Source organism: Pelophylax lessonae (assembly GCF_965119305.1).
Source record: "Pelophylax lessonae genome assembly, chromosome: 5".
NCBI classification, from domain to species: domain Eukaryota; kingdom Metazoa; phylum Chordata; class Amphibia; order Anura; family Ranidae; genus Pelophylax; species Pelophylax lessonae.
Genome location: NC_138772.1, coordinates 498,096,918 through 498,114,099, shown reverse-complemented (window position 1 = coordinate 498,114,099; position 17,182 = coordinate 498,096,918). Strand labels below are relative to the sequence as shown.

General features: G+C 41.9%; 1 protein-coding gene across 1 annotated transcript in view; it reads right to left on the bottom strand.

Moving 5' to 3' along the window:
- Nucleotides 1-17,182, bottom strand: part of LOC309556567 (fibrocystin-L-like) — a gene marked incomplete at both ends in the record, with an annotated part of 248,337 nt that overhangs the window by 104,861 nt on the left and 126,294 nt on the right. The window contains 5 exons of the mRNA XM_082259011.1: nt 2,310-2,502; nt 3,717-3,849; nt 9,879-10,000; nt 11,741-11,902; nt 12,041-12,160. Of these exons, the coding sequence (XP_082115137.1) occupies nt 2,310-2,502; nt 3,717-3,849; nt 9,879-10,000; nt 11,741-11,902; nt 12,041-12,160 (730 nt within the window). The remainder of the gene's footprint in view (nt 1-2,309; nt 2,503-3,716; nt 3,850-9,878; nt 10,001-11,740; nt 11,903-12,040; nt 12,161-17,182) is intronic.

Sequence of the window (17,182 nt, the reverse complement as noted above, 5' to 3'; positions counted from 1 at the left end):
TTAATCAAACAAGCTGAATTTAGAAGCTGATTGGCTACCACACACAGCTACACCACTGCTCTCTCCAATTTTAGTAAATCAACCCCTATGCGTGCGCCCCACTGGTGAGGTCTACTCTGTGATATCTTTCTCTTAGGAGCTGACAACACAGCTACCACTCCAGCCTCTGGTACCTGAAATAGGATACTATGACAGCACTGTGCAATGCTAAGTGCCTAGTTGGTTCACATTAGGGCCACTCCCACTCTCAGCCCAATTTCTGTTGTGCAGCAGATTTTGAGAAGTTAAAGGAAACATGTACAGAAAGGAATATGAAGGTTGGCACTGTTAACCTCCTTTATATGACTGTATTGGGCTTTATTACTAGTATTCAGCTAGTGAAGCCAGAGAAAACATTAACTGCAAATCAAGAATTAACTTGTATAGTTGTATGCCGCCTTGTGATTAACCTTCTCTGTCCTATCTATAGAAGTCAACACAATACCAAATATTGTGAAAGGTAATAGGGATGAGCTTCGAGTTCGAGTCGAGGCTACGTTCGACTCGAACATCGGGCGATTCGATTTCGAGTCGAGGCTACGTTTGACTCGAACATCATGTGATTTCAAATTTGTATGGATTTTTTAACAGCAGGGCCTGTTCCTGCGCCAAGAAAGAGTAACTGCGAGGGGTTACGGTGTTCAGGCACCACCAAAAAACAAGGCGCAATTTTTCTGCACCCGTATGACAAGTACACATTTGAAATTTGTATGTACAGTATATTTGTAAATTACATTTTTAGCTTTAGAAATGTCAGTATTGCTGCAGCAGGCTACATACATCGTAGAGATGCATTACAGGCACATTCAGGGGACCCCCCAGGCACGATATTTGAAGGAATTTTTCATTTTTATAGTTTTATTTTAAGCCTCATTAAAATCAGTAAATCACTGCTCCTTTAAAAATGATCATTTTTAAAAACGTTTTTTTTCATTGGTACATGTTCCCCAGGCCAGGACCTGGAGCCCCATACACTTTTTTTGGGGCAATAACTTGCATTTAAGCCTTCAAAATTAGGCCGTTTGATTTTCGAGGTTCGAGCCCCATAGACTTCAATGGGGTTTGTTTGTTTGAACAAACTTTTCCTCTGTTTGCGGTGTTCTGGCGCGAACCGAACCGGGGGGGGGGGAGGGGTGTTCGGCTCATCACTGAAAGGTAACACAATAATCAGTGTGGCTCTCTACATTACTTTAACCAAGGTGTCTGCCCGGCAACATGCAGGAAGCATGCAAAAATTGCCAGGGAGATTATAGTGAGCAACGGCTCTCAGTACATTTGTCAGAGGCTTAGAGAAAAAAGTAGAGGTGAGATGGAAAGGTACTTTGCTATCACGTTTCATATACTGTATATTTTTTAAATTTTACCCGGCATCAGACTTTCTCTGTCCATGTACAGCAGAGTTCAGAGTGAGGAAGTTAGAAGCAGCATGAGCAGCCAATCAGTTGTGCTGCACTAGGCGAAAGCAGAGTGACAGAGAGATGAGTTCCTCATTTTATCTTTTCACTGTCCAGTCCTGTTTTTTTTAGAACTACAGCAGAAAGTGCTGCAGAAAACCAAATGTTCTGCCCTGCCAAACAGTGCCATGTGGTATGGCAGAGTTGTGTAAATCTCAGGACTAGATGCACTGAAATACAAATAAAAATTGGCAGATAAAACAGCTTTAAGTTCAGCTTTAGGCTACATTTAGACTTGGGTCCCTCTTCGGCTCTCCTGGCCCCTCCCTCCTGTCAAGTGCCCCCACAGCAAACAGCTTGCTATGAGGGTACCTGAGCCAACTTGGAGCTCTGTGTGTCCATTCAGACAAGAAGCTGCCATTCGGCCCGCCCCCTCTCTTTCTTGATTGGCTAACTGACTTTGATTGAAAGCTGCAGGAGCCAATGGTGTCGCGGCTGTGTCTCAGCCAAGCAGGAGAGAAAATCCTGGACAGCCGAGGGACTCTTGGACATCACTGGATAGAGATGGGCTCAGGTAAATATTAGGGGGTGCTGGGGAGGCTGCTACACACAGAAGGTTTTTTATCTTAATGCATAGAATGCATTAAGATAAAAAAAAAAACCTTCTGACTTTACTTTACAACTCCTTTAATATTTTTATTATCACAACAATTATTTTGCTGTTAGCTTAACTAGCATGTTTTTTTGTTGTTGATATAATGGATTTTGAACTGTGGATATATCACATAGCCCCTGCTGTCACTTTTATATTGAAGTCACTTCAAACATTAATGCTGTTTTAAAAATAATTTTTTAATGTTATTTTTGCCACAGTACCTGGGAACTGCATATCCCCAATTAGCCACATGGACCAGGACTGGGTAGGTTCCAGGAGGAAGAGCAGGGAGGATACATGTAATGCTTGTCGGTGACCACTCTATCTGTTCACAAGATGATTTTCCAATGAACACAGCATTGTCTGCTGATGCACTGCTGAAGTCCAATCCTAAAATAGTCAGTGTTGTGTTACCTGTAAAAAAGCAAACAATTGTATATACACTTATTATTCTAATTTGATTACAGAATATATACCTGACAAATAAAATATACAATAAAAAGGAATTAAAGAGGAACTGCAGTGTGCTCACATCATTTGTAATATAAACATATTTGCCATTCTAAAGCTTCCCTCCAACTAGTTTGCATAATATTTGATATATACTGTGATTCTGTACTTACCAAATATGCTGCAGAAATCTCCCTCCACTAAGTCTGGCTGCAGCCATTATAACTGTGGGCAGCTGAAGCTGCTGACTGTTCACTTCCTGGATTTACACAGACACACACACACACACACACACAGATACACACACACAGATACACACACACAAACAGACACACACACACACACAGACACACACACACACACAGATACACACGCACACACAGACACACACACACACACACACAGACACACACAGATACACACGCACACACAGACACACACACACACACACACAGATACACACAGACACACACACACACTCACACACAGACACACACACACACACACACAGATACACACGCACACACAGACACACACACACACACAGATACACACACACACACACACACACACACACAGACACACAGACACACACACACACACAGATACACACACACACACACACACACACAGACACACACACACACAGACACACACACACACACAGACACACACACACACACACAGATACACCACACACACACACACGCACACACACACACACACAGATACACACACACAGACACACACAGATACACACACACAGATATACACACACAGACACACACACACTTACACTACTGCTTGCCTGCACATTTCTCCTCTCTCAATGAATACAAATAATCTCTGCAGTCTCCTGTTATCTCCTCCTTCATCCAGCCCCCCTCCAGCTCTGCAGCTCTCTTTGGCTTTCCTATGTCTCACCCCTCCTCCACTCTCCGCCACCCTCCCTCCCTTGCTGGCAAACTCGCAGGAGAGTAAGAGAGTGAGAGAGCTGTGCATGATGTCATTGCCTAGGCTAATTACCAGATAAGAAAGAGGAAGTGGGCTGTATTAGTTATTAACTGGCAGAAAAAAAATGTTTTACTATCCAAAGTTAAGACAACAAGGGCAGAAGATTTAAAAGATGAAAAGATGAAAAAAATGACTGAGGAGCCGCTTTAAGTGAATGTTCTCACCCAGAACACTGCTGATGTTTGGGCTGATTCCAGTTATAGTTGGAGCCGAGTCCGAAGTGAAACTAAATGCATTCTGTAAGGTGCTATTAAAGCCTCCGGTGAAAGCAACAACATCGGCGAGTCCAGCAGATCCCTGCAAATAAAGTTGTGGAGATTAGTTGCGTGTCGGTCAGTTTGACGTATAACAAAAATATAGTGTATAAGTTTGAGACTTTTAGAATCGGGAGATGTTTTTTAAACACACAGGAGTGTATTTATAAAAAAAAAAAAAAACATAGTAATTGCATGTCCGTGTGTTCTGTAAGAATGGGTTGAGAAAAACAAAAAACAAATGTGTAGTCAGGTTACAGCTATGTTATAATGGAAATCAAGGGACACTAACAAGTGGAACTATAACTATGGATTACGCCTGCCCCCCAGAGCCCAGTCCTCAGGTAATTACATCATTTGTTATCAGCAGAGAAAGAGTTAATCTCCTTAGAGGCAGCATAGGATATTGGGACCTGTAGTCCCGCTGCCACCACACACTGTGTTTCTGAGTGCTGATTGAACCACATATCCCAGAAGGCTGGCTGAGTAAAAGGGAATTGTGGGAGAGCCTATATATTTGACTGCGATCGGCAGGCTCTCTCTCTTGGCACGGGACTTCAGAGAAGATGGTTGGGCTGCCATGCTGTGCCCAATGACAGCGCACCATTGTGCCTAGCTGGCTACAGCGACATGCCGGGCGGCGAACTTGCAAAGCTGAAGTGTTGCTTGTGAGGCCGAGTGCCGATACAGTTTTCCTCAACCTGAGACCAGCAAAGCAGACTCTGATGCTGCCCGCTACCTTCAGTACATGGAGAGCCAGCCAAGTGTTTACTGTTCATCTCAGTGAGACTGCAGAGCTTATACAGCACACCATGTTCCCGCAGAAGTTGCATTCAGAAGAGGATTGGTGAGCAGGCAGGTGCCCAAACCCCTCTTCTGCTGCTTCGCTGTTTAGAGACATTGCATGCAAATGAAATAACCCTTCTGCTTTAACCGCTTTCCTATGCACCCCATGTATACATACTGCGGGGCGGCGTCTCTTCTGCACCAGATCACTTACATGTACGTGATTTGGCATTTTCAGGCAGGGAGCGAGCACACGCACCCACCGCTTCATCTGTGCTGTCATTCAGTACAGCACAAGTCAGTCAGCAGGTCCAAGCCAATAATTTATGGTTGGGACCTGCTGATCAGCTTAGCAAATCACAGTGCAGAGCCCTGTATTTACTAACAACACAGGGCTCTGTACACCGAGCAAAGATGTGACTGTCTTTTCTCCCTGCAAGGCAGGCATTAAAGACAGTCACATCTCTTAGTAAAAGCAACACACATTACACATTGTTAGGCACAAAGTTAAACCTTTGATTGCCCCTAGATGTTAACCCCTTCCCAGCCAGTGTCATTAGTACAGTGACGGTGTATAGTATTATCACTGATTACTGTATTAGTGTCACTGGGGTCATCAGTTAGTCGGTTCCCACTCAGTGTCAGTTAGTGTGAGATTGTCTGCCACACTATCACAGTCCCACTAAGAGCCGGTTCACATTAGAGCGATCCGACTTGCCGGGGCGACCTCACAAGTCGCGGTGCGCTGCTCGCACCGCGACCTCGGAGCGGCCGGCATGGACTTCATAACATTGAAGTCTATGCAGGTCGCTCCAGGTCGCCCCAAAGCAGCTCCGGACCCTTTTTCTAAGTCGGAGCGACTTGTGTCGCTCCTATTAGAACGGGTCCACAGCTTCTCTATGGCAGGCGACCTACGGCGACCTGTCAGGCGACCAGGTCGCCTGACAGGTCGCCCCAGTGTGAACCGGCTCTAAAAGTTGCTAATCATCACCATTACTTGTATACAAATAAATAAATAAAAATTCCAGTATATATACCATTATTTGTAAAAGGTATATCTTTTCACACAATCCAATCAATATACACTTATTGTGATTTTTTTTTTTTTTACCAAAGACATGTAGAAAAATACACGTTGGCCTAAATGTATGAAGAAATTAAAAAAATATATATTAGATATGTTTTATAACAGAAAAAATATTTTTTTCAACATTTTCTGTGTTTTTTAGTTTATATATTAAAAAATAAAAAACCCAGTGGTGATTAAATACTACCAAAAGAAAGCTCTATTTGTGTAAAAAAAAAAATTATACAAATTTCATTTGGGTACGGTATTGAATGACCGTGATCTATGGTTTGATTAAACTGTTATCCTGAACCATTGTTCAGCTCCATCCAATCCGGTGTTTGTTGTGGTAGATCTGTGTCGCGTTTTCAAATCTGTTGAGTGAGTATTGCTACCTGTGCTGAACATGTGTGAACCTAGAGTGTCGGAAGGGTTGAGAGGCTTGCACGGTCAGGGCAACACCAAGGATCAAGAATCAACTGTGGCCCCCATGAGAGGAGCAGTACAAATGATATAGTGGCTATGTGGTCAGCACTATATCATAGCACCATAGTAGCACTAGGGTTGTTGGTTCAAATCCCAACCATGGTACTACCTGCATGGAGTTTGCATGTCCTCCCTGTTCCTTCATGGGTTTCCTCCCACACTACATGCTGGTAGGTAAATTGGCCCTAGTATGTGTATGAATGTGAGTTGGGGACCCTAGATTGTAACCTCCTTCAAGGGCAGGGACTGATGTGAATGTATAATATATATGTAAAGCGTTGCGGAAATTGATGGCCCTATATAAGTACCTGTACATTGTGGGCTATTTACTGTGCTGGTCAAATATGTTTCATGAATATAAAACAGAAGATACCACAAATGGCCTCTATATGGTGCTATGTATAATAGGAATTTCCTATGATACTTACAGTGGCTGTAAACCTGATTCATGACATTTGACCTAAGCACTTATATCTGTAGTGTTTGTGTATCTCTCCCCAAAGCACTAAGTCCCGAGGCTTTCTGCTGCTCAGTTCTTCTGCTATCAGCATGATAACTTCTGACAAGTTCTCTGGCAACCAGGGTTTAAACTAGCCTAAAATTTGTGTCGGGGTGGGTGCTCTTAATAAAGTAGCAGAGAGCTGGTCTATTCACAGCACAGCTCTGCACATTCCTTCCTTCCTTTGCCTATGTGGAGGGGAAGTGTGTGCCATTCCTCCAATCAGCTGTCTTGGCTGTATGCCAATAATCCACTCCCAGTGCTGAACAAAAAATCTCTAACAAGTTGTGCACATTCTAAAAAATATAAAAAGCTGAAGACAGAAGATATGCATGTAAAATTCCTGTAAGGAGATTTGTTTCATCTCTGTGCATCATCTGAGGCTGTTCAGTTCACTGGGTATATGTGAGGGTTTACATCCACTTAAAGTTTTGTGCACACAATGTGATTATCGGAAAAATGATCGTCGTTTTTTTTTTTTTTTTTGCATGCTAGTCTCCATATCAAAAAGGAATAAGTTAAGTATGAAAAATTTTCGGTATACAGAATAAAAATTCGTATTTGTATTGTATTTTCAGACGGAAACTGTACTAATTAAACAATAATTGTACGATCTGGTATCGGATGGGAAAAATGTATTTTTTCCCTTTGGAAAATTTCAGACGAAAGCTGTGTACTAACGATCAGATTATCGTACGATCGCATCAAAAGCGATATTTTTTGTACGATATTCTGATCGTGTGTATGGGGCTTTAGCCCCACAGTCTCCATTTCCTATCAATAGGCTCTAATCCAGGAGAGAAGGGCAGTTATGTCAATTGTTTTATTTGATTTATTATAGATTTTAATATTGCACCAACACAGTGCTTACATTTTTGTACATTCACATTATTCCCTACCCTCTAGGTGTCATCGTGGGCCTAAGCAGCATTATGGTTGCCCTCAAAGGGCCAGTTCTATCTGTAAGACTAGATGTCCAGAGCACTCTACCCCCCCCCCCCCCACGTCAAATGTCAAGAGCCTCTCCACCATCAGAAGTCAACAGTCACCCACCCTCCCCTACATCACAGTACACCCCCCTTACCTTGTGCTGCTTGCGGGAAGAAGCTGGGGATGGAGCTGGGAAAATGCAGGGCTTGGAGAGGACCAGAGGAAGGGGGAGGACTGGAGTCAGCTGCAGGAGAGATGCCAAGGACCCATGAAATGGCCTAGCGGGTTGGATTTGGCCGTGGGCCTTGTGTTCGACATAAGTGCTCTAGGGCAGTGGTCCTCAACTCCGGCCCTCAGGGCCCACTAACAGGCCAGATTTTAAGTATTACCTTGGGGAGATGCAGACTAGAATACTGCAATCACTGAGCAGCAAATTATATCACCTGGGATGTATTTCAGTTATCTTGAAAACCTGGCCTGTTAGTGGGCCCTGAGGACCAGGGTTGAGGAACACTGCTCTAGGGGATTTCAATCTAAGGCCCTTACCTCACATTCTAGGACCGATTTAGAAAGGAGTCAATTACCGCTTCATCTCCAGAATGTTTACCCCCTTCATGACCAGGCCATTTGTTGCTATTTAGCAAAGCGCTACTTTAACTGGAAACTGCAACCCTGTACCCAAACAACATTTCTTAGTTTTTTTTACACAAATAGAGCTTTTTTTTATGGTATTTGATCAGCACTGTTATTTTATTTTTTGTGATATATTAAAAAAAAAACGAAAATTTTGGAAAAAAATATTTTTTACTTTCTGCTATAAAACATATTTAGTAAAAGACTGTAAACAAATTTAATTTCTTGGCCAAAATGTATTCTGCTACATGTCTTTGGTAAAAATAAATCCAATATTAGATTGTCTGCATGAAAGTTATAGGGTCTACAATCTATAGTATATACAGTGTATTGTCATTTTTTTTTTTTTGGTATTCATTTTTTATATACTGCTTATGGCGGTGATCAGCGACCTATAATGGGACTGCAATATTGTGGCGGGCAATCTGAATAACTGATGCTGGGGGGAGACTGATATCATTAGTGACACTAATACAGTGATTAGTGCTAATAATATACACTGTCGCTGTACTAATGATACTGGCTGGGAACATCTAGGGCAATCAAGGGGTTAATTGTGTGTCTAACAATGTAATGTATGTAATGTGTGCTGTTTTTACTAACAGATCTTTTTGTTTTTCAGCCCTGCTCTGCAGGCCTAAGAAACAGAGAGATCACTCCCTCTATTGATTGTCAACACCTGGATCTGAGCTGTGATTGGACACAGCTGATCAGCAGGTCCCAGCCATGAATCTCTGGCCAGGACTTACTGACAGACTCCCAATGTCCACAATCACAGTGGGTGTTAGGGGGGTGCCCTAAATCCAGAAGCAGGCAGTGATGAACCAGTACGTTGCTTTGACTGCACAGACCGCCCGCCCACAGCACATTGCGGGCAGGCGGTCCTTAAGTGGATAACGTACCAGCATGGTGAAGCACCAGCAGAATATGCAAACTTCATGCAGGTATTGTCGTGGTTGGGATTTCAACTGATGATTCTAGTCCTGTAAAGCTAAAGACACTGTGCTATATCTTTTTTTCCATGCAAGTATCTAAAGAAAGTATTGTTTGGGGTCTATTTATAAATAATTTGCTCTCCAAATGCACACATAATCCCTATAATGTGTCTAATATGTGTATTTCCTATGATTGTCAGCTCCATCTAGTGGCCATAATGCAATATTTTCCTGACTGCAGTATTTCTAGAAAATACCATATTATGACCACTAGATGGAGCTGAAAATCATAAGAATTACTCATATTGGACTCATTGCTGGGATTAATTGTGACAACTGGGCGAATGCCTTATCATTCGTACAGCAAATTCTTTTATAAATAGACCCCAAATTTGTGTTAGCCGGGGCATCCACTAATATTCTCACTGTTATTATATCTGTGCAAAAAAAAAGAGAGAGGGTGGTTCTGTTTGGTTGCTATGGTCAGTGAAAACTTCTTTCTTTAGAAAGGGAACCTATACCAAGAGAATAGGAATATTAGCTGAAATCTCTTTCACAATAATGAGCTGCCCTTTATTGGCTAACTTGAGTCATTAAAGCTGTAGTCAAGGTATACTTTTTTTTGCATAGTTACATTAGTCCTGCTTATTCTGCGGACTAAATCAGTTTTTTACATATCCAGAGAGCCTGGATGTTCCTCTACCTGGATCCAAGAGCGCTTCTCATCCTCTACTTACCACTGAAGTCCTGCACTGAATCATTGTCAGGTTGATGAAGTTAATAGCGCAGACATCACCACCAATTTCTACCGCTGAGTCATCGCCAAATCCTCTGCCTTGAATTGTTACCAGTGTGCCCCCTGGTGGTAGAAGGAGACTAAACATCACACTGAATGCATGCAGCTACGGATGATTTGCCTTTTATTTTATAAAGTGCTATATAATACAGACATAACAATAGTATACATTTGCTAGCATTTTGGATTTTTTGTTTCTATTTTTTCTACAAATTGTCATACATAAACTTATGGTTTATCTGTTCCCTGAAAATTTAGTACAATGTACAACTAAAAGGATTTTTTTTTCTTGTTTTGGTAAAATGGAGAGGGGTTAGGTGTTTTTTGCTTTGTATGCCCTTGTTAAGGGGATTCACCCACTCTATTTGTCATTTTCACTGTTATCAATGAAAGAAATAGAAAATCTGTAATTTTGGGTTGTCACCAGAACAAAAATAGAGGGGAAATCTTCCAATGGGGACATCCAGGAATTCCCTCACTTTGGAGGGATTTCCTCTCACTTCCTGATGTGGTTATGGGACAGGAAGTGAATGGAAATCTCCCCAATGGGACACAGATGGCAAAAATAAAAGTGACAGGGGTCATAACCCATCCTTACTCTAAGGGGAAAATGTTTTCCCTTTAGTTCCACTTCAGGGTTTCTCAACCAGGGTTCCATGAAAGCCTAAGGTTACTCCAAATTTTGTTAGGGGTTCCCTGAGCAATGAACAATATCTGCCTCTCCGGTAAGTTCCTACTGACACCAATGAACTTTTTAGCTATTTGTAAGGGGGTAATTCTTTCCAATGACCACAAATGTCGTTGTTTTGCTACAAATCAAAATTCAGACTAAATTTTTGTTATTCAGAGGTTCAGATGTATTTGAATCTCCGAATCAAAAACAAATTTCAATGAATCCAAAATAAATTAAAAATGAAAAAAATGAATTTATTTGTCTTCATTAATTTCATTCGGATGACATGATGTGATAGTTTGGTACTTTTGTCAATGTTTGAAGCATCCGAAATACCTTTAAAGTATGGTGTGACAGTACTCACAGTCACTGGGAGTGAAAGACAGATACTTAATGGTTTGGATTGCTTCAAATGGGTTCTGTGTTTACAATTATGATAATGTGTATTGAACTTCAATGGCAGAGACAGGCTCTCCCTATTGTTTGTGTATTGAGGTGAGACGTGTATTCTGTTAAGCCTGTCTGTTCCATTGTTAAATGTTAATGAACTCACACATTGCTCTGTCCAGATGGCTAGATAATTAGTTCAGGTTAATTCTATTTCTGTATACAATTTCATCTGCATATCATAATGTAATCAGGCAACCCCTGACCTGTGTGTGCTAATCTGATCAGGAGGGGGATGTGCTCATGTGTGTATAAATTGAGTGTGAAACTGTTCAATAAAGGAGAAGATTCCAGTACAAGCTAAGTTGTCGGCTAGCTTTGTATGGTGGCGGCTGGAAAATCTGATATCTATGTTCACAACGACTGGGAGGAAGCCGTGTACTGACAGAAGTCCACAAGTACAGTGTGGGTTGCGGTTCCGTTACATATAGGTTTGTTTGTTTGTTTGTTTTTGTAAATCATACTTACCAAGATGGCATCTCTAAGGGTGAGAACTCAGCAATCAAACACCACTAATCACTCAGCTTTCCCCCTCCCTCTGAGCAGAGAGCCGGTCACTGTCTGTCACCGGCTCTCTGCTCTCCCCTTCAGCGCTCACCGCTGGGCTGTGGAGGGGGTGGGATCAGCTGACTCAGGCTCTCAGTGGCTTGCTGACCATCCCTGTTTTTGTGTTCTGTTCTTACCTGCTAAGCTTCCTGAGGATGGTGTGATGGAGAAGACAGACAGCTCCTGGGTAAGGGTCAGGTTTCCACCAGAAAATGTTGCCAGCCCAACTCCTGCGATGTACACTGTGATCGGGAAGGTCCCCGCACTTGTGTTCTGTACCAGACATCTGATCTCATTGGCTTATGATAAAAGCAATAAAAAAATCCAATATTAGTAAAATAATGTTATTATTTTATTTTATTTTATTAATGTTAATGTGTGGTTATTGGTTGTGTTGATTTCCTGGTTTTATTTTCATTGCCTAATAAATGACTTACCGGTAATATTAAAAATGGGGCAGGTAATGTTGCCAATAGTCACAGAAGTGGTATCATTTTCATTACTGTTTGCAAATCCAGTTCCATTTATTATAAGGACTTCATCATCTCCATTCCACTCTATAATAAAGTATTTAAAAAAAATGTGTCTGCAAAATTAGCAATTCCTTGTACATATATAATTTTGTAATGCATACAAGACAGGGTCATCATATAACATATTAAAAATGAAATAGACATTAAACAATATCCTTTTTCTCCAAAAATAATCCATTCAAATTCACTACTTAAAGGACCCTGCAATCTATTTTTCATTAAATGATTTCTTAGTTTGTTCTTCTGCCTTCTGGTAACATCCTCTGTGAGCTTCTGATCTGATCTGAGTCATTTTGGTTTTCATTACTGTTGGTTGAGCCAGATGGACTTGTGTCTTTTTTCAACCTGACTAACTATGTAATTATGTAACCTATCCTTCTCTTTTTTCTCACTTCCATTTGTTTGGAGCGAGCAGTGCATATTAGTTGCAGTCATGTGCACTTCTATATGGGCACTACACATCCCATAGTGCACAATGCATCTTGGGATCAAGCAAAAGAGGATGGCTACATTCCTACATACAGTGGGACCATGAAGAACAAAAGTAGCCACCCTCTAACTGAAACTCAGATCACAGAGGCAAAATAAAAGTAATCAATCTCTCGCAATAACATTGACAAGTTTTCTGATGAATGGCTTGATTGGCTCAGATTCAAAGAGACTGACGCATACAAAATGGTCATTGGATCCTCTTAGCTTGCGCATATTCCACTGGGTTCCTCTCAAGACTTGTTAGGAGGTCGCTTTTCTATACTCCCAGCAACTGCACCATTACCTGGCTGTTTATTTTACTAACCCCCCCCCCCCCATATGCTTGATACCGCGTCCCTCCTTTCCGAACCCCCCCACCCATTGTTTCTTTTATTTATTTATTACATTTTTTTTCTCTTTCTCTTCGTCCTCTCTTCCGACCCCACGCCTCTCTCTCTCTCTATGCTGCTCTTTTCATGCTTTCTTCTTTTTCTTGTCTACAGACTCTTACCTTAGGCAATACTTATGGAAATAATCCTTCTTGCAGAGATACCTCGGCCCCATTGGTCGAATTAGACTCATCCGCTTCATTCAATCTGGCTATCCTCCACCCTCCTTTGTACCGCTGTGGTACATGTATTTGTTACCTGTACTCACCGCTCAGGTTGTCATTCATGTTTTCATTATGCACTAATCTTTTGTGACCACTGCTATAGTTCCTTCCCTTGAATGTATCTCACGTTACACTCATAGTAGTATAGTCATGATTGTTGACATACGTGCAACCTTTTCTTGTTTACATGTAGTCTATGTATCATTCCACTGTTGAATGTGCTTACCCTCATTTTTGTCTATGTTAAACCATCTTTTATCTTGTATGTGGTGGCGGTGAATCCACAAGGTGGAGGGACCCTATCTGAGTTTTTGGAATACAGGAGTTTTTTCATTTAGCAACACAATTTTTTGGACTTTTTACTTGTGTTATGAGTTTGACACTTATGCCCAGTACACACGATCCGAAAATCAGACGACTCTCCGTCCGTTTTTATTTGGTTGCTATGAACTCTCAATTATATTTGCAAATGGGGGAGGTTACTTACCATACAAATTTTCTCGGACGATGATTCAAAAGCTTCCGGTATGCGTAACCACGCTGTACCGTGTGAGGGGAAAATGATGTCTACTGCTCATGCGCTGTCTACTGCTCACCATTTTTTTCGGACGAACAACATACTGATAATACGATTATCGTACGATGTGTTATAATACGATCAAAATTTTTATGCTTGCACGACCGGATTATGCTTGCACGACCGGATAATATCGGGCGAACTGTCGTGATCGCCTCTCGTAAGCTGTGTACTAACGATCAGATTATCGTCTGATCCTTTCACAAGCGTTATTTTTCGTCCGATTTTCGGATCGTGTGTACGGGCCATTAGACTCACTGTTTATTGTTTTTTATTTAGATATATCACAACACTTTTTTTAATACGTTTTTATTGTGAAAAATATCTCACAGTAGTGGTGCAGCTTTTATTATACCACAAGCGCAGTATTTTTCTGTTGTCAATAGAGAATATTATTGCATCTATTGACACCAGTGTTGAGAGGTATTAATGCATCCCCTGACACCAATGCTGGGGGATTTTATTGCATTCACTGACACCAAGGATGAGGGTTAATATTGCATCCACTGACAACAATGCAGGGTGAGTTAATTGTGACCAATGACACCAATGATGACTCCAACTTTCCCTTTCATGTGCATTACAGTACCGAAATTGTTGGGTATGGCATTGAGATGGGTTACATTTCTAAGAACAAAGAAAGTGTCCCAAGAGCCACACAATTCAGTGCATCAAAGAGATAGTAGCAGCCTTAGTCTATCTCCATGGGGTGTGGCCAGGAAGCAGATAGACTGAGGCCGCTACTATCTCTTTGATGCACTGGATTGCTTGGTATGTGGCTCCTGGGACACTTTCTTTGTTCTTAGATCTTGTAAGGAGTTTAGACAGACTCTCCACCCAGCCAGCACCCACTGTGGAACAAATCAGATTCAACTGTACAAGTTGGAGTGGGGACACAAAGCTCTTATTAGGTTCACCATAAAGTAAAAGCCCATTCACTTGCCTAACATGAAGCAATGAAATTCAACATGTAGCACCCTGGAGGTAGGTGCTTGGTAAAAGCATAGTAGGCCTTGTCTGTCTAACAGCAGGGCCATGTTTCTTTTGTCAGGTAGGTTGTCATGACTCCCAAGTGTGTCTTCTGAGGAGGGGAGTCTCCCCACTGGCTCTAAAGGAGGCTCCTGATAGGGCAGTGGAGGAAACCCAATCAGAGATACATTCAGGCTTGTATCTACCCGAGGAGGCAGATTCTGCCACAGAGGATTCTAGGGGAGGATATAAGTCTGAAGGGGTGCATGGCTCGGTGTCTTTGGTGGGAGCAGAGTCCCAGGAGGGAGAGAACAGAAATAACAGCTGTCTCTCCTCCTGTCTCCTGCTGAGTTGAGCTGAGAAGGTTCTGGGATCCAGTGTCAGCCAGTAGCAAAGGGGGTACCTAGGTTGAGGACCCTGAAGTAGCAAAGGGCGTACATAGTCAGTGGACCCTGAAGAGCTAAAAGTGTAAAGGGGGTGCCTGCAGTTTGGGCCCTGAATTGTACAGAGTATCAGTTGAGAGTTGCAGCCATATGGGAATTCACCACAAGCTACCTCTAGCCGGGGCCAGGCTGGAGGGGGTAGTCAGTGACTTTGCAGTGCAGCAGTTCTATGCTCCATAGTCCTTCTGAGTCTTTTGGAGTCAAGGATTCAGCACTTCTTTCAAGTTACAGTGTGTTCTGAGCATCAATGAGCGTTGGCTAGCGTCGGCTGGCGTCAAGGCTGCGTTGACAGACATTTATCTGGATAAAGTCCCAAGTTGTACCTAGTTGAGCCAAAAGGGGTATCCCACTCATTCCCTTCTCCCATCCCCTTATCTAAAATAAAACCACAAAACAAAGATGCCGGAGTTTTCAATGTCTCAGTTCTCACACCCAGGGTCACAGCTCACATGGGCTGGAGAGGTAACTGGTAACAATGGCAGACCCACATCAGGCCACAGGCCTGGAAACCTTGCTACAAACATATGACAAGGTGTAGCTATTAAAGACCTTCTGTATATGTCAGGTGCCATACTTGAGGCCCTTTATTCTTTTTAAATTTTTCTATTATTTGTTAGGTTGACCACTACTGCTCTGGTGACTTCAAGTAACATCCCTATGTGGTGCCTCTGTATCAAATGTAGCACGGCATGGTTAATAATGGCAAGTGCAAACGTAGCCCATGTGAGAACTGGATGGCAAAATTTGAAAAAGGCAGCCTTTCAGCCTATGACAATCTGGCTAATGTGGTTAAACACAATAGTCTCAGTTCACAAAGCTAGCACACAGGATAAGTATCCTTATTTTCCAAAAAAAGAGTCTAGTGCATTTTAAAAATTACAGTCACATGGCTGAACATAGAGTGCCTTAGGCTGTGGTTTAAGACTAACTTCACTTTTTCCAGAAAATTACCTATTCGGTCAAGGGGCTCCATTAGCGAATAAAAATCTCTGCAGCTTTGCAAAATGAATGAAAAAACAAAATTAAACCCGCGCTACACAACGTGAAAATTATTATTATAAGTGAGGTAATGAGCAGCTGCTGCAGACTCTAAGAAAATTCTTAGGAAAATGTGATAAAAACGAATTTATGCAGCGCTAGCTTCAATAAAGTGATAAGTGCTGTGATATATAAACAATATTCAATAATTTATAAAGTGCATAAAAGGATCATATAACCAAAGTGCTAAGTGCTAAAAAATATGCAATAGCCAATAAATTATAAAGTGCATGTATACACATAAGTGGTTAGATATACTCCAAAAGAATGTTCAATGCTTGAAACAAAAAGTCCTTAAAGTGATCCAATTAAGGTGCCAAGGTGCCAAAAAATAATTCAGGTGCTTGCAAAGTGACAAGGTGCCCCTCAAGGTTCCCCACTCACCAGATTGCAGATAAATTAAGACCCTCAAGATTATTGCACATTGCCCAGGATCTTTAAGGACCAGAACTTCTCCTGTGTAGCCTTCACACTTGTTGGGTCAGCTTCCGCCTGCAGATGCGGGGGTCACACTGCTGCTGGGTGACGGAAGATCAATTCCAAAGTAGAAGCTCCACTGGTGGCATCTGATACAACTTTGATTGATGTATCTCCACGGCTGGTAGAAGCTTGCCAAAAATCCAGAGAGGCAGCAGCAAACAGATGCATGGAAAGAGGACACTTGGTTATCTCCGGCAATATCGGAAGGTGGTAAAAGAATCAGATTTGTCCTGTCTACTTGGCTTGCTTACATGAGCACATTTCCTAAGTCAAACTTGGTCTAGTAGCCAGAGAACATTCAGATCCTCTGTGTTTGTATCCTGAATGTTCTCTGGCTACTAGACCAAGTTTGACTTAGGAAATGTGCTCATGTAAGCAAGCCAAGTAGACAGGACAAATCTGATTCTTTTACCACCTTCCGATATTGCCGGAGATAACCAAGTGTCCTGTTTCCA